The following is a 21776-nucleotide window of genomic DNA, read 5'->3' as shown; positions in this document are numbered from 1 at the left end:
ACCCTTGGTTTGTTAAAATACTTGTTTATTTTTAGAACCATGGGACCAAAGGGGAGAGGCATATATTAAATAGTGTTGATATTATCTGGACGATTTTAGTGCATGTTGCTTTACAGATCACCACTCTTAGGCTAAGGGCTGGAATTAATAAGGTGACAGAGGAGCCAGAAAATTACATTAAACTGGACATTAGGTCCGTGTCAACCCTATCAAGCATTATCTCCAGTTACAGAAGTACCTTCTGGCACCTAGGGGGATAGGTCCCTCTGAAAACACTCTTTCCACTTGAGCTTTTCGCTTTTTTCTTTTGGTTTTTTTTGTTCAGGCTTTCAGTGAAATCCTTGGAGGTTTTTGCATCTGGTTAAAGGAAGAAAAAAGCCTCTGTCTGAATCTTAAATAATAACAACTGGCTGCCCCCACTTTGTCCTGCACTACAATGTGAAGTCTATTGTGCAGCAGAGAAACAGAAATGCATCTGGAATTTTTCCCATTGAGATTGATATGGATCTCGTTAATAGCAGCTTTGTGATCTATCTGTAACTGTTTTTCAGCAAGTGAAATTATTCTGATAGCAATGTTTGGGGTTTCTTTGTGTACATTCTACAAATGCACATCTGGTGGCTGCACCTAGGAGATGGCACTAAAAGTTACATTATCCTGTTTCACCTAATAGAAGGAAAAGAGCTTGTTCTCTGGTTGGATGAATGATGCTGCTTTGGCTTCTTTGCAAACTTGAAAATCACATAACTGCTCCTTGAACAACTTCCTACAAGAAGGAGCATGACAAGCTAAATTGTTTAGGCCTTTGGAATTTGTGCAATAGAGAACATTTCCACTGTCACGGTTTTTTAAGTCAGGATGTCCAACTGCTGAATGGTGCAAGCGATGGTGGGGATTTCAGACAAAAAACATTGTCCAATTTCAAGGTGTTTGGGGAGAACTGTGCTTGCCCAGCACCTCCTATGCTTTCAGTCCCTTCTTGTTTCCACTGCAAATTTTGTTCTCATTTCTGGTTCATATCTTCTTGTTTTCTCAAATGAACTGCAGACCTGATTAGGTCATTGCTATGCCAGTTTTTCACATGAAATGCACATTGTGATAACTTTTAGAAAATCTTCTGAAAATAGCTGACAAAAATTGTAAGAAACATCTGTATAATTGTCTTTGAGCATCAATTTGTGTGTGCAAAGAAGCTTCACTTCTTGTCTTTGTTTCTTTGCATTTAATTCTCTGCCTGTCTTGTGTGCTATAGGCAGCTGTCAGAGCAATAGCTTCTGCAGACTTTTTTTCCCTCACATTTACTGTTTTCCTCTCATTTCCTGTTGGTGTGTGAAAGCAAGCTTGTCCCTTGCCTCCATTTTCATTGAGGAAACCTTCTCTGGATCACCTTAAAGTCGCTGTAGGGAGTTGCACTGATGAGAATTGCAATGAACAAATAGTCAGTAATAATGAGTCAGGACAGAAAATTCATGCTGTTGAAAAATAATGGTTTCTTTTTATTCCTCCTCAGTTTTCTGAGCATTTATTAGTTATTGAGGTCTCATTTTCAACTATATGTCTAGAAAAATATTTTTTTATTTGCTCTGGGTTGGTTTTTTTTTTAACATGAAGGCTGAGATTCTCCCAGGAGTGCAATATGAGCAACTGTGTCCTGTAGAATTTTTCAGAATATTGCTCTACATGTAAGAAAATCAGAAGAACTCACAAGACTTCTGTTAATGCCATGTGCATTTCACAACAGACTAATGTTTTCCATATCGTGTTAACAGGAATTTTTTGTCTAGCTTCTAAAATGGCATTGGTCATTCCAGAACTGTTATAAGCCTTGAAAAAAACTAAAGACTGTTTTCACTCAGATCAACCCATCTGTTTCAGTTACAATTATTGAAACATTGACATTTCTTCTACCAGAATCCTCACTCCTGTAAGACTTATGCAGGGAACTTTTGCCCCAGGTGGGTTTTTGAGCTGGATAAGAGCAATGGGCCAGAGGTGAAGGAACATCAGGCATTCAGAAAAGGAATGAGTTATGAAGTCTAGTCTTCTGTCTATGCAGACACCAGATTATACGACCAAGCTTTGCATCAAGTAATTTGTTTTGAGCTTTCCTGTCTTCATTAGCTTCCATAACAAAGCTGTTCTGGATTTTTTAAACATTGATGACCTTATTTTTGTCTTTGGCTGGTTGTATCAGGATCAAGTCACACTCATTTTGTGCTTAGTTGTTCATTAGCTTCAACAGCTCTTTCCCTTCTGTGCCACATCCCCTGTGCTGTACATCAGCAGAGCAGTCACATCAGTTCTGTGCTTGGCTGTGCTGAGCAATATGTGCATTTTTTGGCTTAGATGATGGTGGAAGGCTCTTTTTCATCAATGTCCTGTTCCCTACATATATACCAATTTCTTTACAGCATTGAGTGTTCCAGGCTCCTTCTGCAGTGACATAATTTCTCGTGAAGTAATGAATGAAGGCCACTCAAAGTTTTACTATTCCCTCCAATGATTTGAAACTGAAGATTGGTCTGAGACAGTAGGATAACCTCAAGACAGGCATATACATTAAATAATGTAGTAGGAGAAAATGAGATCAGAGGCTTTTGAAACAGAGTAGTGCAATTTGTTGTGCTCCACCGTAAGATTGCTGGCAGCTCAGGATGGTCAGACATGGCCAGTGGTGGCAAGAATGAGCAGTGAGTGGCAATGACAGGGATTAACTTCTCTCTGCAGGAAGGATAAAGAGAACATTAAGTTGGCTTTATAAAAGTAATGCACAGTCACTACATTTAACAGACTGGTTAATTAGTGTGATGAAAGACAACAGGTCCATGCTGGGAACTGTGCCCATCCTCTGCAGTCTTTTGGAATGTGTTAGATCTTCACCAGAGAAAAAGAGATCCCCTGGATCCCCTGCCTTTTGGGGGTGCGGTGTCGAACAGCAGCAGACCCTGCATGACTGCTCTCCAGTTTGTGTCCATTAGAAAGCACAATGCCCTTCCTATCCCAGCAGAGTACTGACAGGAACATCATCGTGCTAAAGTCTGGCCAACTGGCAGAGTTGCTGGCTGGCATCTTCTATGGCAGCTAACTCTTTCTTCTTGGGAAAAGTATTGGACCTTTCACCTTCCCTCTTCATCTCATTTTTTGTTTGCACAGAAGGCTTTGGAAACCCAGGCAGTAATTGCAGTCTGCTTTTGCTCACCTTCATCATGTTTCCAAATACCACATAATCTCATCTATTTGGCTCAGTGCTCCCTTAGAGTTCTTGAACCCCCCACCTGGCTTTTTGTAGGAAGAATGAGCTGTAATTCAATCTTGCATCATTGACAATAACACATGAGAAACAAGCTATGACATTGAAATGATGTTAGAAGACTGGTTTTTAAACTAACAGAACCTTGTGTTGAGAAGTTAGCTTTTCACCCTTGCATAATTGTGTTTTGGTATTAGAGAGTTTTGTGAACAATGACAAATTTTGCATGTTGTCTTATAAGCTGCTGCATGAGGCAGGTCAGGACAAAGTTTCTGCCTGGTCTGAATTTTATAGTTTTTTGGTTTGTTTGGTTTTTTTGTTTTTTCCAAGAGGAAGCCAACCTTTAAACTGAGCTTCTTGTTATTTTTGTGCATGCATGTGTGTTTTCTGCCTGCAATGTTTGGAGAATTAGGAGGAAAGTGTGAGGATTTCATCAGAGCAGGCAAACTGATTTCTTTTTGTCTTTAATATTTAGTTTATCTGAAAACTTTTCCAGTCCCCATGACTAATTGCATTATGCGGGTAAGCTGCTCAGGACACTTTGTTGGACTTTATGCGTGTCAGAACACAGTCAGTGAGCAGGAGGGACTGAGCCAATGTTAAATCATTCTTTGATTTTGTGCCTTGGTGGTGCCATAAGCCCAAGACATTAATGACTGCAGAAAGGTTAAACTTTACGTGTCTTCCTGTTTATCACAAAGGTGCGGGGTACAAACAGAAAGCGCTCTTGGCAGGCAGCAGGCTGGAAAATCCATGTGCTGCTTATCTGCAGTGATTGTACTGAAACTTGATTACCATATATGAAGAGAAATACTTAAGAAGTGCAAGGATTCTGAAGGGCAGCTCTTGATTCCCAGCCCAGCTGTAGCTTGGCTAGTTGGTCACCTCCTAGCAGTGTTAGCCCAGTATGAAAGTGGTTTTAGATGAAACAGACCAGTGCAGAACTTCAAAAGATCATCTATTTGCATTTCCCTCTAAAAAGTAGGCACAGCTTTGGCTAAATGGTGTTTAATAGATATAAACTTCTTAAAAATATTACAATCAAATCAGAAAATGGAGTAGTTGATGTGAGTTCTGTAATCCATGTCCAGACAGTAGATTTTCATGTGTAATGATCCCAAGCATAAGAAACGTTTTTTAATGATTAAGTTTTCATTGCTGCATTTTAAAACCAGTGTTACTACTTCTCTTTACCAGGGATATAGAGATTTTATCTTTCTTTTTTGCAGCAGCCTTGTAATATTTATCATGTATTCTTCCAGTTTTTTCTATACTAAACAAAGGGTTTTGTCCCTAGCTTTCCTCAGACGTCATGTTTTCTAGACCTTAGATGTTTTTCAGTCTCCTATGGCCTTTTTTTCAGTTTGTTCATGTTTTTCACATGAGGCCCAGAATTGGACATGGTCCTTGAGTTGATGCTTTCTGATCTTGAATAAAGTAGAGTATTTAACAGGTTTTACAGCTGTAATAGTTACATTTTTCATTCATGATAGGATGTTTATCTTTCCTGCAAGAGTGTAATAATGTTCTTTGTATGAACCACAGTGCAGAGCATGGGAGCCTTTTAAGAGAGATCTTGGAGCAGCTGGTCCAGCTCTAAATAGAGCAATGAGAAAATGAGAAAAAGGCTGCACTGATGAGTTTAAACAACCTACTAGGTGATGGAGAGCAGAGGGCAAGAAGGCTGAAGATGTTCCAGAGTGCCTCAGAGGTACAGAGCAATCATTCACAGGGAAGTAGGCAGGGATAACTGCTACATGATCTACAGGGTTTGGGTTCAGTTGATTTTACCTGCCCTTTCCTTTGCTTATGGAATAAAGCCTGTTCAAAGTCATCTTTTTGAAGTGGTGGTGACATTTACTGCAGAGCACTGTTCTGCTGTGTAATTCAGTGGTGTCAGAGTGGGGACTGGCCAAGTAGCTGAGACCTTTGCAGCTGGAAAGAGCTGCAGACACACACAAGGGTCTGTAGGCACAGAGGGGAGAAGATGGGTGGGGATCTGTGGCTCACACTCTCTTGTGAAGAGTTAGGTGGTCTCAAATGGCACTGGTAGGGTGCTCTGACCAGCCATTCCTCAGTGCAAAGTTCTTTCTACCATATTCTTTTATTTTAGACTTCTGCCGTTTGTTAAGATCAACTGAATTTTTGGCCTGATTTCTGCTGTTAAAGATATTCTTCTTGCAGCCATCTTTTTTTTTGGGGGTGGCTTGTTTGCTGGTATAGGAAAAGTAGTATGTTGGTTGTAGGATGGAGTTAATCCTTATTAATGCAGTTTCTTAAATTTTTCAGCTCCTTGAGGAATCTTTGAGCTGCTTGGATTTTTGACAGAGGATTAATGTCAATAAGAAATGTAAAATCAGGATGTCACAAACCTCCTCATTCCTATGTTGTCACACCATGCTGCTCCCCAGAGAAGGGAGGCAAGGGAGACAGCATACCTCTAGGTCTCAGTAAGGAAGAAAGAAAAGGTTAGTTTAGATTCTCTCTCCCCATAAATACCTGTGTCAGGGCTAATGATTCAGCACTCAAGGGCTTCAGTTTGTATTTAATTAATAACCTTGGTAGACTTTGTGCCTTCTGTCTAACCATGGATGCTTTTGATCATCGGCAAACAGAAGATAGAAGTCATGCCAGAGCAAATAAATAATTTATGTGTGGTACAAAGAAAGAGAGAGAAGCTGTTCCTGCCCCTTTGCAAATGCACTGTGCAGGTTCTGCACAGCATTAGGTTCTAGCACTCTTTGGGCTTTTCTCTTTCAGCTTTCAGTTTTCCAGCACTACTGATTTCCTTAATTAAAGAATAACCAAAAGCCTCCTTTAAGGTCGGCTTAAAGGAGGATGTTTTTAAAAAAGGGAATATCTGAAATATAAGCTCACAGTGGAGCTTAGTGGCTGCCAGTCTGTCTTTCTTTGGTGTTGTAGTTCCTTAGAAATGTGGTGCTGTCTTCTCCTTTACTCATTCAGGAACTTGACCTTTTCTTCATCCCTCCTCGTTAAAGCTGAAGGCACGTAAATCAGTTTATTTCTTTTTCTTTCTCTGAGATGTAGCTTTTTCTCTTCTACACATTTATGTGTTAATTGTCTGGAAAGCAGCAGATTCTGGTCAAGATTCCATGTCTAAAATTGTCCCATAGCTTGCACAGTGACTGCAGGATACTTTGGGAAGATAGTGCTGCTTATGCTGAGTATTCCATGCTCATTAAAGAGGAGTAGCTGTGAAGTGGTCTCAGTATCAGGGACAAAATGGAATGGCCAAAAACTTGGCTGGGGAGCTTCTGGCAGGCTAGCTCACTCAGCCTTCAGAAATGCTTTGGGGTCACAACTCTTCTTGTCACTGAGAAAAGAACTGGAAATGTAATGTTTTGTCACACAAGCCAGAGTCCCATAGACACAAATGTATATCACATTTTTGTGTGATTATAGATTCCTGTTTAAGAACAGTTTCTGGCAGAACGTTTGCTTCCTTTTGCTGTGCATGGTGACAAATTGTTAGAGATTTTATTACTGCTTTGTAGGAGGAATTCAAACTTGAGAACTGGGAGAGATTTGTTTTGTACCTCACAATTATCATGTCAAGCATTTAATCCATTTAGATGTCATTTGTGTTTTAGCAGGGTATGCCATTCAAACTAGAGATTGTAGATGCTTGGCATTTCTCTCTCAAATTACACAGGTCATAAGTGTGTGCCACAAGCAGCCAAATTCCTCAGCTTTTCAGGGTGTCAGGTGCAATGAGATTGCAATATGTCTGTTCTGGAATTTGGCGTGGAGCAGAGAGGAAGTGCTTAAAATTTAGAACTGAAAAATCAAAACTTTCACTTTCTGTGCCATTTTCTGAAGGAGCACAAACGTGTTTTGGGTCTGGAGCTGTGGTCACCAGTGAGGCCAACCTGCCTTTAGGCAGCTGTGACAGGCAAAATGCAGCATCCCGTACCCAGCTGCTCAGTGCATGCAGCGTTTTAACATCATTCAGAAACATTTGCTTTTTCTGCTTGACAAACTCCCATGCATTCCTTGGAATGTATTTTAGGTGCTCTGCAGAGAGCATTCCCATGGCCTGTTTGAGGCAAATCCCAATATTTCCTGAAGGGTCCTGGAATGCGCCAGATGCAGTTCAGAGCTGAGACAGAACAGCCATGCTCCTGGAGAGTCTGGCAGACAGCATTTCCCTGTCACTGCTGGACACCAGCTCTGGCTTGCTCTGATTTATTGAGGTGGCAAAGCACATGAGCTTACAGCATTCATAATTTCTTAATATTTCCAAAACGGAATTACTTTCAAGATTTATGGGAGCAAAATATCTTCTAACTTGCTCCCTTTTTTCCCATATGGGTATAATATTTCCCCAAAACTGTTCTTCCTCCTTCTTAAATGAAGCAAAAGTATGAGTTAAAAGTCCATTTCTCTGGCCCTGTATACAGGAGTATTAAATATTACCAAATAATAGTAGCTAGTCTGAGGCTGTTCTGTTCTTTGCTAGAAAAATCCCTACATTTACTTGTGGCAAATACAAAAAAAAGGCCAATGATCATTTAACTTTTGTGCCCTGGTTGTCACATGCAGAAGCAATACCACAGAGTATTAGATCAGTCATGCCTTGAGCTTCAGCTGATTCTGGGGACTCCCCTGGGGTCCAGAGAGTCTTTGGAGGATCTGTCTTCCCTCCTGGTTTTACCAGGCACCCTTTGTAAATGGAAATCTGCGTTAGGGAGAGGCATTCCTTACTCCCCATCAGACTACTGTAAATTGTCTTTTCCAGATGTATCACTTGCAAACAGGCCAGTTTTTTGTATGCATAAATAAGACCAGCTTCTTAGTTAGGGCCAACCTTTTAGCCTGTACCTTCTTTCCCATGCAGTGCTTTTGAACAGGTGAGCTGAGCTGGCAAAGGTTTTATTTACACTGTACCTCTTGAATCCTCTTGTTTCTTGAGAAGAGAATAAAACTTGCTCATATATGCATTGTCTGAAGCATCCAAGTTTTTCCTGGAGACTGCATGCCACAGCAGCAAGCAGAGTGGCTTGGTGACCTTAGAAAGCAGCCCCAAGGTGCTGGTGAGCCCCAGGCAATGCTGTCATCCCTCACTGCAGCTGCTGCATGGGGAGAACAGGCACCTCTCTGTGGGACCTGGCTTCTGCTGAGAGTTCAGGGGGTGGCTCAGAGGAAGGGCTGTGAGCACCTGTGCTGTGGCCCTTCAGCTTATAAAAGCTCTTGCATTGCATGACTAACCTGCAAAGATTCCTCCTATTGATGTTGGAATGAGGTGGAGGTAGGTCCCTGAGACACCCCAGGAATCATAATAATTATATTTTGATGCACAAAGATGTATGAGAAAACATTGAACTAATTTGTCAGGTTATTGAAGTTTTTAGGATGTTTTCAGAGTAAATGTGTTACAGTTAATAGTGTATTGTTCTTTATTTGTTTTTAAATAAGCCTGTGGGGTATTTTTATTTAAAAGCTTCAGAAGCTCTAATATATTCAACATACCTCCCCCACCTTTTCCCAGATAAAGTTATATATTTTGTATTCTCAGCTCTGTAAAAAACATTCCTTTCCTTCTAGATCAGCCATGTCATCTGTGCATCTTGCTTTTATGGTTATAGATGATCTTATTAAAGATTGCGTGAGTGGATGTGAAGCAGTATGCACGGCTGAATCTGAGTCTTCTTGTTTTGTTAAATTCTCTTGGTCTCTTTCCCCTTTCCATAGATTTCTGCATCTGTGATTTACTGGGCATCTATGATAGGACTTCACTTTGATCAGTTCATAATTTAGATTTCATTCCATTCTTTCCTCACTGTGCTGCTATTTGAAATTGTTGCTCTGTACCTGGCCGTGGCATAGTGTAGATGAGTTTATCCTAAATCAGGTGGTTCAGAGGTTATCTGGCTGCAGTAAGAGTTGCATGCTGAGTACAGAAAGGGCCTGAAGGGAAAGCTAAACCCATGGGTTACACCTGTCCTGCTCCCTTGTGTAGGTTGGCCAAGCTGGATCTATTTCAGGGGCATGTACCTTGCTCTGTGGTAGAGGTGTTTTCTCTGACTCTGAACATGTAGTACATTCCTTTTCATGGTGGGATTGATTTTGATCCAGAACATCTCTGCTACTGTTTTGATGTGATTGAATGAACAGATTTCTAATGGTATTAACATACTTTCTAGTACACTTGATACATTCAGAAATGGTCCCATATGGAAGTTAATGTTTCTGTATTTGCTAATTGTTTCCTTTTCTCTGGCTACTGTAGTAATCATTTGTAGAAGAGACAAATTTTTACTAGCTGCTGTGTTTGTGTGTTGAGGGTATAATTAGGATAATGTATTTCCATAATGACATGGTTAAGAAGGACTAGGTCTCTTTTTTGTAAGGGATTCTGGATAGACTGTAACTGTTTGGTTTGGCAGGAACCTCTCTTGAATCATTTATGTGTTAATGAATGCTGAAGAAGGCACTGAATTTCCATTTCCTTTCTCTGTAGACTACAAACTGCTTCATGATCTGAACTCTTTTCTTGCCTGTGTGGTGATAGCTGCTGTGTATGTGCACGGGTGAGGACAAAGCAGACTCCTCACACACTCACACAGACAGCACATAAACTGGCTTGGGCTCACAAAGCTGGAAGTCAAACTGCCTAAACCCTGCTTGCAATTTACAATTTATTGTAGTTAATTAATAGCCAAACAGTACTGGGGCAGTTTTGCATTGTTGAGTGGAAGTGATTGCTAGGTGCATGACTTGAGCGATTTGAGCGTCCTTGTAGCACAAATTCAGGCAGGTTTGTTTCACGGCAGTCATCTTTGGATAAAAGTAAAATCTATTACTCTGTTGCCAGTGACATTGTAGAATCAGCATTTAGGTATGGATTCTGTCGACATTCCTGCAGTTTATCCTTCCTAGTTCAGGAGTTAATTTCTTTCTCATTTTGGTTTTCTCAGGTTCTCGAAGCCGGCACCAATGTTCTTGGATGATTCCTTCAGGAAATGGGCACGTATCAGGGACTTTGTACCCCCCTTTGGAATTAAAGGACAAGGTATGAGAAAACTACAGCTGGTGGAGAAGAAGGTGGTCTGCAGATGCTGGCCCCATTTTCTTTTCTGTTTTGAAAACTCAGGTGGTCCTTTGGGCTCAGTTTATTTCCCCTGTTTGAGAGAATTATTGTATATGTAGTTCTCAGAAATGCAGAAGGGTTTTTACAGCTGGACTGTGGACCTTGGAGGCTGGCCTTAGGGAAGATGGTTTAGTACATGTAGAGAGTCAGTGCAACAATGGCAATTTAGACCAATGACCACATTCTAGAAAAAGCATTTTGACATTGGCTGCCAGAAGACCTTGTAGCAGCTTTGCTGACAGCAGCAGAGGGTTCAAACTGGTTTGAAGTACCTTTAAGTCAGTAATTCTCTAAAGAACCGGAAAGATGCCTTGGGCTTGACCCCTGATACAAATCTTCATTTTCTTATCATAGAATTTTATAGTTGGTCTACCTATTTACTTATATATAAGTATGTTCAGATGCTTTGATGATAATTTTAATATGCCCTATGCACCAGCTGGAGCAAGGCAAAAGGGGCTGTGTCTCAGGTGTGCTGTGGGAGAGCAGGGGTGGATGAGATGAGAGCCAGTAGCCCACCCAGAAGATGATCTGTTTTGGGGTGCCAAGCTCCCACTTGTCCCACGTGTGCAATCACAGCCTCTCTGTCCAAGTGGTGGTGGAGCAGAAGGCTTGTGCTCACTGCAGTGATTTGCTGCAGACTATCTGAGGTCCTGTGTATTTGATGAGTTTTTGTGGCATTGCATCAACTTGGAATTTTTTTTTTCCACTGACAAACTCAAGATTACAGATAATCCTGTAGGAATTTAAATACCTGGTGGAGAAAAAACTGCAGCCACAGAAAGCTTGGCTCTGTCTCTCCCTGGGAGCAGGTGTGGTAGTTATGGAACAATTTCTGATCAAATCAAAGGCTCTGCTGACAAATTGCTTTTGGCTTGCATCAGTTCCCTTCTTTGTTTTGTCCATTCCTTGTCCAGTCAGTCTTTTGCAGCTCAATAGGAAGCTAATTGCTGTCCTCTAAATCAGCCAGCGGAGTGTGCAGCAAAGAACTAACAGTGGCAGCACAAGTGGGAGGCTGCTGTGTCCACAGGAGGGCTTGTCCCCTTCTAACCAGCACACAAGGTGTACAAAGCTAGAGCAAGATGCCTGGCCAGTGTGGAGGTGGGATTGGATTTGCAGGTTACATGTGATGTCAGCTAGACCTAATAAAAATCTTTCCATTAAACTGAATCCAAATAGAGAAATTCACCAAAAGAGGATGACAGAATGGCTCTGGCAGCCTTCTCTCTGGGTTTGTTGCCAGCTTGTATCACCACTGCAATGTTATGTAAATCTGGTGTTTTATATTGGATTTCCTCAGTTAAAAAGAGAAATGAGAAATTGCCATTATTTAAATGGCTGCGAGCTGAAGCCATGGGACGGAAACCGTTGAATAGGTTATTTTTTTAACACCCTCCTGGGACTGAATTTTGTGCCAAGTTTCAGTCTGGAGCAAGTTCTGTGTGTGGGAGGGTTGAATTATAAATGTGTGTAGCCCTGGCTTTCTAATGGCCATGCTGACAGGCTGTGAGTCCTAGCGATGCGAATGGCGCCCTTTCATGTTACACATCACTTGGAATTCTTGCATCAGTCTTTTCTGGCTGTCCCATGGGATGCATTTGGGCTCAGACAACTGATTGGATGATGGAATCAGCACCTCATTAGGGCTTTCAGTCAGGGCAATCTAATGATATCCAAACAAATGATCCCGGCAGGCAGCGTGGAGCTCAGTCACGTGCTGGCGCAAGGTGAAGACTGTCAGAGCTGGGATGTGCATGGGAAAAGGAGCAGTCAGGGTGGCTGAGGAAGTGCAGAGAGATGTGGCTGTGTTGAAACAGACAGGGCAGGAGCTCTGCTCTGTGTGTTAGGCAGCCCCATGACACTGTCAGCTGGCATTTCTGACGTGCACCACGCTGGGGAAGGTGGTTTATAGACATGACCACAGCTGAGATGGTCATGATAAGAACTTGCTGAGAACTGTGATGAATGTCACCTGCTGTTCTTAAGTCACTGTGATCTGTTCCAAGTGCAAAATGGCTTTTTGTTTGTTTGGGGTTTTTTGGGTCTGCTTTTTTTGTGTTTGAAATACAGCTACTGATGAGCTCACTTTCAGTGATGCTGCATGTTCCAAGGAACTTCTAGAAACTAATCTGTGTTAGCTTGAAAATGCTACAGTTATGAAACCAAAGGATTCTTAGTAACTTGGAAGCTAATCCACCATTTCTACTTTTTTTTTACTAAAGCTTCTATTCTTACCCAAGTTTTGCTTTGCTTTGTCTCTGAAAAATGCTGAAGTCCTTTTTTATCCATCACTTTGTGTTTACTGGTCCAAGAAAGGACAGTTCCAAAATTGCTAGAATGAGTCTTGCAGTATTTAGGGGAAAGCAGCTTTTGACCAGTATTGTCTACTGGGCTGCAGTAATTTGGAATAACACGTCTCTATAAATTACATGTAAAAGAGTAGAAATGGCTCAGAAATTTTCAGGGCAGGACTACTGCTCTTTAAATGTTATCATATCAAAGAGAAGGCAGTATGCTGATCATTTTGACACAGTCCATCAGAGATTTTCATTTTCTTTGATGAGAATCTGGTTGTAAAGACAGCTCTCCTATCTCCAGATGCTTAAAAGTACTCAGTACAACATAGAAAGTTTAACAGTGCTTCTTTGTGAAAGATTTCTTACTCCTTCACTCCAGTGGTTATTTTCTGATTTGGCCATCAGCCCAGGCAAGGAGGTTTTATGGACAGAGTGCTCCATTCTTGGCAAGAGCGTTTGTGCGTAGAAGCCCTCAAGGTGAATATAGTCCTGAATATGAAAGTTTTTAGACTTTCCCTGAATGCTGCTGGTTGTGAAATGGATTATTGCAGTAGGAATACTGCACATCCTATGTCAGATGGGAAACTGCTGCTATTGTCAGTTAACAGCCTTAGTGATTATTGCATTCTATGAAAGAGGCACAGAATAAGCAGGTGGCAACTCAGCTGCTTTCTGAGATGGGGTGTGTAGTATGAGGTCTTGAGAAAACTCTTTGAACAGTGGTTCTGAGAGTCCTCAACTAGTTTTTAGAAATAGATGAAGAGGAACTTAAGAGCAACTGTTGTAATTTTTTCTGAACCTGTCTTAAATGGGTTGAGTTTTAATATATGTTGTAGTTGTTGACTCTGTTCACCAAAGATCTGGACCAAGGATTAATCCTGATTACTTGATCACAATGCCCAGGAACGTGGGACAAAAGCAGAGATGAGAGCTGTCAGGAATGTTGGAGCTGATCCAGCAGGTTGAAGAGGTTGTTGCATTCATTATAGGTGTCTGAAGTCCTTGTGGAAACTCTGGTTTCCTCTGTGTGCAGAGAATAGGGGAAATAATAGGTATGAAGAGGTATGATTATGTTTTGACACCTGGTCACTACCAGTACCTAGTTTGGCCATTCATGTAACAGTGGCTCTAGGTTTTGCCCAGTGACTTCTGCAGCTGGCTGTGAACTTATGAGAATATATTTCAGAATCTGGATCAAGATTTTTAAATAAGGAATGGCCGTGTTGACAAACAGGCCAGTGTCATGTTTGACTGCACTTACTTTTAGAAACTGAGATTGTCTGCCACATCAAACTTGTTGTCCCCTACTGTGGGATTTGACAGAGTCTGGAAACGGGATGGGCCACTCTAAGTGCTTGGAAACGATGACTCCATCTCTATTAATAAATAAAGTGGTTGTCCTGTGGTCTTGAACGCTGTTGAGCTCATTGTTCAAACAGATTGACTCCCTGCCCCCCACAAAAATAGAGTGGCTACGTCCAGGCTTCCTATCAAGAAAGGTCACTGGCCTGTATTAGCCTGTGAATGCGTGAGAATTGTAGAGGAGGATGTTTGTTGGCCCTGGTGAACACATCTGGGACTGTGCTAACACTTTATTAGCATGGACTCAAGCAGGATTGCGCGGGCCCGTGCCCTGCTGCCAGCTTGTTGGCTGGTGTGTTTATAGCCAAAGTGAGGAACATGATGAAATTGGTCAACTCTCACAGTTGTCAAGATCAAACTGTAACAAGATGTTGAACTCTAAAAGCTCCAAATGTCAAGGGTTCCCGTGAGGGACAGCTCCAGCTGCCGAGCACCCTCCTGTGTCCCAGGCTATTGTTTTGGCATTAACTTGGATGTTGGAGCGCCTCCCGTGTTTCACCATTTGCAAGGGTATAATTTGCTTGTAGGAATTCTTTCCCAGCACCCACCAAGGATGTTGTTGCAACTTTTTTCAATGAAGAGCAGGGAGACTGCAGCAATCTTGGGCTCTTGAACGAGTCACAGGGAGATTTTTTTAAGTCTAAATTGAAATTTCTTCTTTTGGATTTGCACCTTTTTCTAGCAGTACTTCTATGAGTGTAATTATGGAGGTATGAATATACCCATGCTGTCCACATAGTTGCACAGATTCTCTACCATGTGCACTGCTCTCAGGGTTAAATTTGTCAATGAAGAAGCAATGGAAAAAATTGTTTATAGTGTTAGTAAGATTATTAATCCCAGAGGGCTTCCTCCCCAAATTTACCTCTGTAGCTAAAGCAAAAGGAAAGAGTTATTTGGAGAAGGGCAACAAACAAGACTGGAGAAATACCTGACTATTAATAGAATTTCTCAGTACATGTGGTTTGAAGAATATAAAAGGCTTTCAGAAGAAGGAGTAGCTAGTATCTGGCAATCTCTCTGTGTAATGAGGACGGGAGAGTTGCTGCAGTTTTTTTGGTTTTTTAACTTAAATGAAAGCATATGGCACAGCATACACTAAAAAACTAAACAGACGTGATCAATGTAATATCTCTTCCATGCATTTAGTCAGTAATTGTGTCACTGCTTAGCAGTAGTTATAGGTCTTCACTTCCACCTTTGCTCCTGCTCAGTTGTTTTGAGCAGGGAGGCTGCTCTGTTGGCCCTGAATCAGTTTGTCTTTGAAGGTGATAGTTATTTCTTAGGGAGTGATTCTGTTGTCGCCATCTCAGCATTTCCCTCCCATCAAGACATTAGGAAACAATTTCTTCCCCATGATGATAAGAGAATATTAAGAACATGTTTGAAATGTTACAGTTTTATCAAATGTAATATAAACTACTGGCCAGGAGACTTTGTATTTTCACTTGATACTGGAGGGATGTCTGGAACTGGTGATACATTCAGCGACAAAGGAATTAAGTCTTTGTCCAGACCACCAATGCTAATGGATGTATTGTGCAATGATTAACTGTTCTTGTACTTGGTTTTATTGGGATGTTTTCTTTTGTGTCAGTGCTCCTGGGAAAAGCCATGGTTCAGGGCTGCTCAGCAGTTGTTCAGTAGTCTCATGGGGCACAGGTCATTCATCTCCAATAAAAATGTTGAGTTTTCAGGCCCGCAAAGTTGGCATATCACAATGTTATTGGGAGAAAATCTCCTCTCTTTTCGTGCATGCTCCTTCATAGCTTTTTCTTTTCCATTGGCTTTCTTGGCATGAGCAATACTTAATCTCTGAGAAAACATATGCAGTTGGACATGACAATTTACAGCTGATTCAAGGGAAAAAAAAACATTAGAAAAGTAGGTCTTCTCTAACCTGATCTTCTGGCTCTTTGTAGAGACTGGAGTACCACATGCAGTCATCTTCCCTGCATTTGACTAGGTCTGAATGAGGCATTTTATGCTTTAATTCTCCAACTTTATCCTCATTTTGTTAGTGGTTCTCTGTTGTACAGATGATTTTCCTACTCTAAGCATTCTTTTGTTCTCCATGTCTTATTCCTCTAACAAAAAAGCAGAAGCGCAAGCATGTATAGCTATTAGTTCTGTTCAGAGTTGTTATTAACAAGATAGTTGTTTCTTCCTGAGTTGGAGGCTCATTTCTGAACTAGATTCCAGTAGAATTTTGCATTTGACCAAAATTGGTAATAGTTGCCATTATCACATGGGAATATAGATATAAAAATGTTGATGTTTCCCCAGGGAATTTAGCAGATTTTATAGCCTAAAGAAATGAAATGAGTGATTTGAAGGGGAAAAATAGTTGAAAGTTTCAGAAGAGGTAGAGGGTTGACTTTTCATTACTGAATAGAACTTCTAAAGGGAAGTTATGTTGTGAATTTTGAAATTAAATCCCTTCTCGTTCTTGAGCTCTCATGATGGAAGTACAACAGTGCAGACCCTTATTTCAATCAAAACCGATGCTTTCCTGTTGAGTGTGCCTAAAAAATAGTCCTGCTCCCAACTCATTGAGAAGGGAGATGCAAACCTTTCTAGGGTTTCAGTTAATTGGATGACTCCATATTGGAGTTCTTCACAGAAGTCTTGAATTGCAATGGAAACACAGATATGATATTATTCCTCTTTTCTGTCTCCTGAAGAGAAGACCAGATACTCTCTGGCTGTTGTGTTTTGAAGTGCCATTTATTAATGCTTCTACAAGGGTCAGAAGAATTAGGAATCACTGTAGCAGTTACTGAGTTTTTTGGCCTTGAAGATATTGCCTGGCCACCTGTGAAGGGTCATCAAAAATGCAGAGCCCTCTATAACAACTGTATTTATTTTCCTGCTTGTCTTTAACCAGCACACTGTGAATCTTTCAAGGACTTTTTTTATTTGGTGTGAATTTGCCTCTTTCTATGGACTTTATTACTTCCTGTGCATTGAACTTGAGTTTAGATCAAAATTGTTAATGCATGGTTATTGCAAAATGTTGCCCTTTTTTTTTTCATAATTGTTTTTTAAATTAATGTTCCAACTTTCCAAGCCCTGGGATTATGTTGGGAACTAAGCTTGTATTCTGAGAAAACAAACTCTTGGTTGTGAAGAAAAGCTTGGAAAAAAAAATCCCCGAAGGCTCCAAAACGACAATGTAAATGAAGAGTCTAAATGTTATGTATTTTATTTATATCTTGTTATAAAAATGGGCCTTAAGGGCTTTAATGGAGCTTACATTTAATGCATGCCAGGTTCTTCTAAAATTGCTAGGGAGGATACCATGCACATTCAGTCTTTTTTTTTCTTTTGCTTTGTGTCTAGGCAACAGTATATGCCTCTTGTCTTAATGCCATTAAAAATCATCAGTGGAGATCTTGTGGGGCGTGGCAGTTTTAAGTCCTGTTGTTAGTAAAGTGTGTCTCCAGCAAACCACCTAAATCTGGTACAGCTAGTGACCTCAAGAAACCACTCTCTTGTATTTATACATGAGTTTTGATCTGGGGACAGATTCCTCAGTTTGTAGTTAGCTGTTTTTGAGAGCTATGCACTATTAAATACTGGAATTTTTCATAGCTGCTTTTTCCTGCATTGGCCTCCTAAAGTCAGCTGATCAATAATAAAAATAAGTGGTGCAGGCACATTGTGATACCTCTTGTAACCACTGGGTTCCCAGCTCCACAAAGGTATGAATTATGTTGACTGTCTACAGTTGGACAAGGTGTTTCTGGAAGAGAGAATAGAACATGTGGTGAGACTTGGGTCCATGGCCTCGTGCTGGGCACCAAGGTGGAAAATCACAGGATGAGTCAGGATGGAAGGGACCACACTGGGTCATCTGGTCCAACCTCCCTGCTCAAGCAGGGTCCTCTCAAATCACACTGCACAGGATTGTGTCCAGATGGCTCTGGGATACCCCCAGTGAGGGAGATCCCACACTCCCTCTGGACAGCCTGTCCCAGCGCTCAGTCACCTGCACAGTCAAGTTCTTCCTTATATTCAGATGGAACTTCCTGGGAATCAGTTTCTGCCTGTTTCCTCTTGTACCATTGCTTGGCACCTCTGAGCAGAGCCTGGTCCAACCTCTGACACCTCCCTTCAGAGACTGACAGACATTTTTGAGGCTCCCTCTCAGTTATCTTGAGGCTGAACAGGCCCAGCTCCCTCAGTATTGGAGAGATGCTCCAGTCCCTTCATCATCTTTGTTGCCCTCAACTGGACTCTGTCCAGGAGCTCCATATTTTCTGTCCTGAGGAGCCCAGGACTGGACACAGCACTTCAGATGCCACCTCACTAGGGTTAAATAGAGTAGAAGAATCACCTCCCTTGACTTGTTATAAAGATTATTCCTCAAAAGATGTGAAAACTTTTCTGTTAAAGGTCATTCCTCAGCTCCCATAATGGAGCAAGACCTTAAGGTAAAAAAAAAATGCTGGAGGAGGACTTTTACACAGAGCTGAACTTTTGGGTGGTGTATTGAAAAAAAGTGTATGCACTGGCTTGTGCTAAGAGCTTGTTTGTAAATACTGTGATTTGTTTAATCCATAGCATTGGTAGTGTTTAGCTTACTCTCCCCACAAAGCTGACACACACGTGGCATCCTCTTACCGTGGGACAGGGACCCATGTGCAGCCTCCTAGCAGACTTCACAGAATGTCAGTCAACCTCCCTCAGGTCAGTCCATTCCCAAAAGCTGGAGCTGATGCCCAGGACTGCAGAAGTGCTGGCTGGAGGGGTGGCAGCTGGGTGACCACCAGAGGAGATGGGCACTGGCCGTGGCTCTGCGGGCAGACACGGAGCGCTGCAGCACCGCGCTGTCCCCTGCCCTGAGGCTGGGCATTCACACTTACTGCTGCCAGCAGGGGCATGCAGGTGTGCTGGGCTTGGAGGAAGGTGGCTGCTGTACAAACTTGAAAAATTACAGCCTCTTCTCTTGGCCACTTGAGTGCACAAACATCCCAGTTTGCCTGCTTTCAGGGCAGGCAGAAGAAGGTAGACCCTGTGAGGTGCCTGCAGTTAAGCCCTGTGGACTGGAAAGACCTCCCATCTTTTTTTTGGTGATACAAGCAAGAAGTTTCTGCATTAGAAACAACAATTTTAAGTGTTGTTGACATTTACAGTGAAGGTCTCCTCCATTCCTTCACATAAATAACAGAGAAAAAGGCTAGAATTGAGACTTGGGCTGATTCTCACTGTGTGGTCACTGTCTGCCTAATTTCTAACTATTTAGTTTTTCCAAATGTCTGAAAATTTCAGGGTCAACCTGAAGTCAATAAGTACTTGTGTTCAGACAAATCATGCAGTACCAAGCTGGCTTTTGAATCTTCTGATGTTGTAAGGCAAAGTTGATAGAATATCTCAAGATAACTCAGGATTCTTGGATAAATGTAGTCAACTCCTCCTCTAGATGGGAGAAAAATGTGCAGAGGCTTCTTGCTTTGTTTTTATAGTAAGAGTGCATGCATAGTAGTTGATAGATGAATGGGTTAAATAATCTCCCACTCTCTCTAATGATCTAAATTCTCCATGACAAAATATATATATATATATAAAATAAACAGGCTATGGCTGCAGAAAACTGCAGTAGATTGCTTGCCCTGCTGATGTGTTCATGTAGACAACTTAGCCTTTCTTTTGTCCTTGCAAAATTTCTTTCAGGCCTTGACTTCCAGGCAGTGGCTGTGCACAAATCCTGTTACTTGAAGCAGGAAGGAATTTTTCTTTGTAGTATTTGTTACATGTACTTGCACCCATTATTTTCACTCAGTACAGAGGTGTCTAAGGCAGACTGTGCTCATCACCCCTTCAGTTTCCTGCCCTGGAGAGAGCATGTCTCATCAATTGACTTTTCATAGTGCATCTGCTTTCCTGGTGCCCAGTTTTCTTTAGTCACAGTCTGGAGGTGAGCCCTGATATCAGATACCTGTGTTAGTCTTTGCAGTGGGTGATTGCAAGTGATCCTCCACCTTGCCCCAGCTATATTAAAAGATCCTGCCAGTGGTTCCTTATGGTTCCTAACTGCTGTGTGGTCTTGTGCAAGGTTGCAGGTCAGCCGCAGCAGCATCTGGTGATCCTTCAAACCTTTCCCCAGGAAAATACAGAAAATACAGCAACTCCTTCTGGAGGAGGTCTTGTCTTTCCACCCTCGTGCCAGCATCAAGGTTCAAGTGCAAGTGCCCACCTTAGCAACAGTGCAGTAGAGTTCCAGCTCAACCAGACAGATCTAGTGCCTGTCCCCTGCCCCAGCCATTAGCTTTTCCTGGCTTGTAGCTCCTGCTCCTGGCTTCCAAAAAGAGAGCTAGACCAGATGAACTTAGTGCCACCTTCATTCCTGATGTGGGTGAACACTTGACAGTGAAGTACTCTGTCTGTTATTGAACTTCATTCAGCAATTTTGAATAGTAACACTGAGATTTGTGCAATTTCCAAAACTTTTGGATGCCATGCATTGTTGGACTGTGGAGTCTGCTGAAGAGCTATTTCCTATTTGTCCCTTCATAATCTGTACTGAATGATCAATATTGTTGTTTGTTTTGTTTTTGTTGGTGAAGCACCTCCATTTCCAAATGCCGTCTTATCCTCTCCTAAAGTAGTTTTATTTCATTCCTGAGCAATCACTGAGAAGGCATTGCTAATTATCTTGCAAGATGAGTAAACCAGAATCATTTAAGTGCATCACTCAACTGTATTCTTTTAATGTTTTTTCTAAAATAGTCCATGGGATGGTCTCCAAGTAGTGCAGGGTGTAACTTGTGGGTGGTAGAGCAAACCTGGCATAACAAAAGCTTGGTAGATGGGAGGTTGCAGCCCTTGACATGCAATCTTTTGATGTCTTCTCTGAGAATGTGGGAAGACAACATCAGTAAAGTATGCTGTCCAGCAAAAGCCAAGGTGTGAAGCAGGCCAAGGAGAGGACTGTGGCATGATGCCATTAGAGGTCACAGCAACCTACTGCTTTTAGGGCAGATTTAGGGGAATAGCATTCCTGTTGGAGGGGAAGCCTGCTGCCTATGCATCAGAAGAAATTCTTGAGATGAAGGAAAACTAAACTCCACTATTTTGTTATCAAAGCTGCTTTTAACCTTATAAATTGCCTCGTGCCTTGCTCCACTCCACGCTACGCTCTGAAGGTAATCACCCTCCCCAGCTTGTAATGGTTGGCAGGTGCTGTCAGTGCTGCCATATCAAAAACTTCCCCAAATCTCAAAGTACTTGTCAGAGTTTTCTGTTTATCACCTTCGTGTGTCTCACCAGCTTATTGTCAGGTTCAAAGCTCTTTGGCACATGGACTGCCTTGAGCTCCTGTGTTTATCCCACAGTCCTGTTGCTGATGAGGAAGGATGCAGAAGAGAAGAACAGAATCTCCCCCAAGAACAGAATCTGCAGTAATTAGTGTCTGTCAGGAAAGCTGTTTAGGATTGAGGTGAAAAATCACCTGTCATCAGTTTTCTTTATGTTTCTGTACTGTTTTTAGTCTTCCGTAAAGAAATGAGACTTATTTGTTCATTTTGACTGGTATTTCCTAAGAACTCTTGAATTAGTTGACTGATATATTTAAGGATATTAGAGTTATTTGCAATCTCCCAAGCAAAGATAGAAGGGGCCTAATTGTTCACAACTTTTTCCAGTATAGATGAAGCTCAGAGAAGCCATATTCAAAATTGCAACGGAAAGTGATTGAATGTCCATATGGATCAAGGAGGATTCTGAGCTCATGGAATAGAAATCATTGCAAGTT

The 21776-nt window shown here is 41.6% G+C and overlaps 1 protein-coding gene across 5 annotated transcripts in view; it reads left to right on the top strand.

The window, feature by feature from the left end:
* The window catches only part of ST3GAL3 (ST3 beta-galactoside alpha-2,3-sialyltransferase 3), a 173100-nt gene that overhangs the window by 90011 nt on the left and 61313 nt on the right, over positions 1 to 21776 (top strand). For all 5 annotated transcript variants that reach the window (XM_084211755.1, XM_084211754.1, XM_084211753.1 and 2 more), the window contains one exon: positions 10189 to 10283. In XM_084211755.1, the coding sequence (XP_084067881.1) occupies positions 10189 to 10283 (95 nt within the window). The remainder of the gene's footprint in view (positions 1 to 10188; positions 10284 to 21776) is intronic.

The sequence above is a fragment of the Fringilla coelebs genome (genome assembly GCF_963513975.1).
Source record: "Fringilla coelebs genome assembly, chromosome: 9".
NCBI lineage: Eukaryota > Metazoa > Chordata > Aves > Passeriformes > Fringillidae > Fringilla > Fringilla coelebs.
The sequence above is the reverse complement of the archived record's forward strand: the minus strand, read 5'-3'. Positions and strand labels throughout refer to the sequence as shown.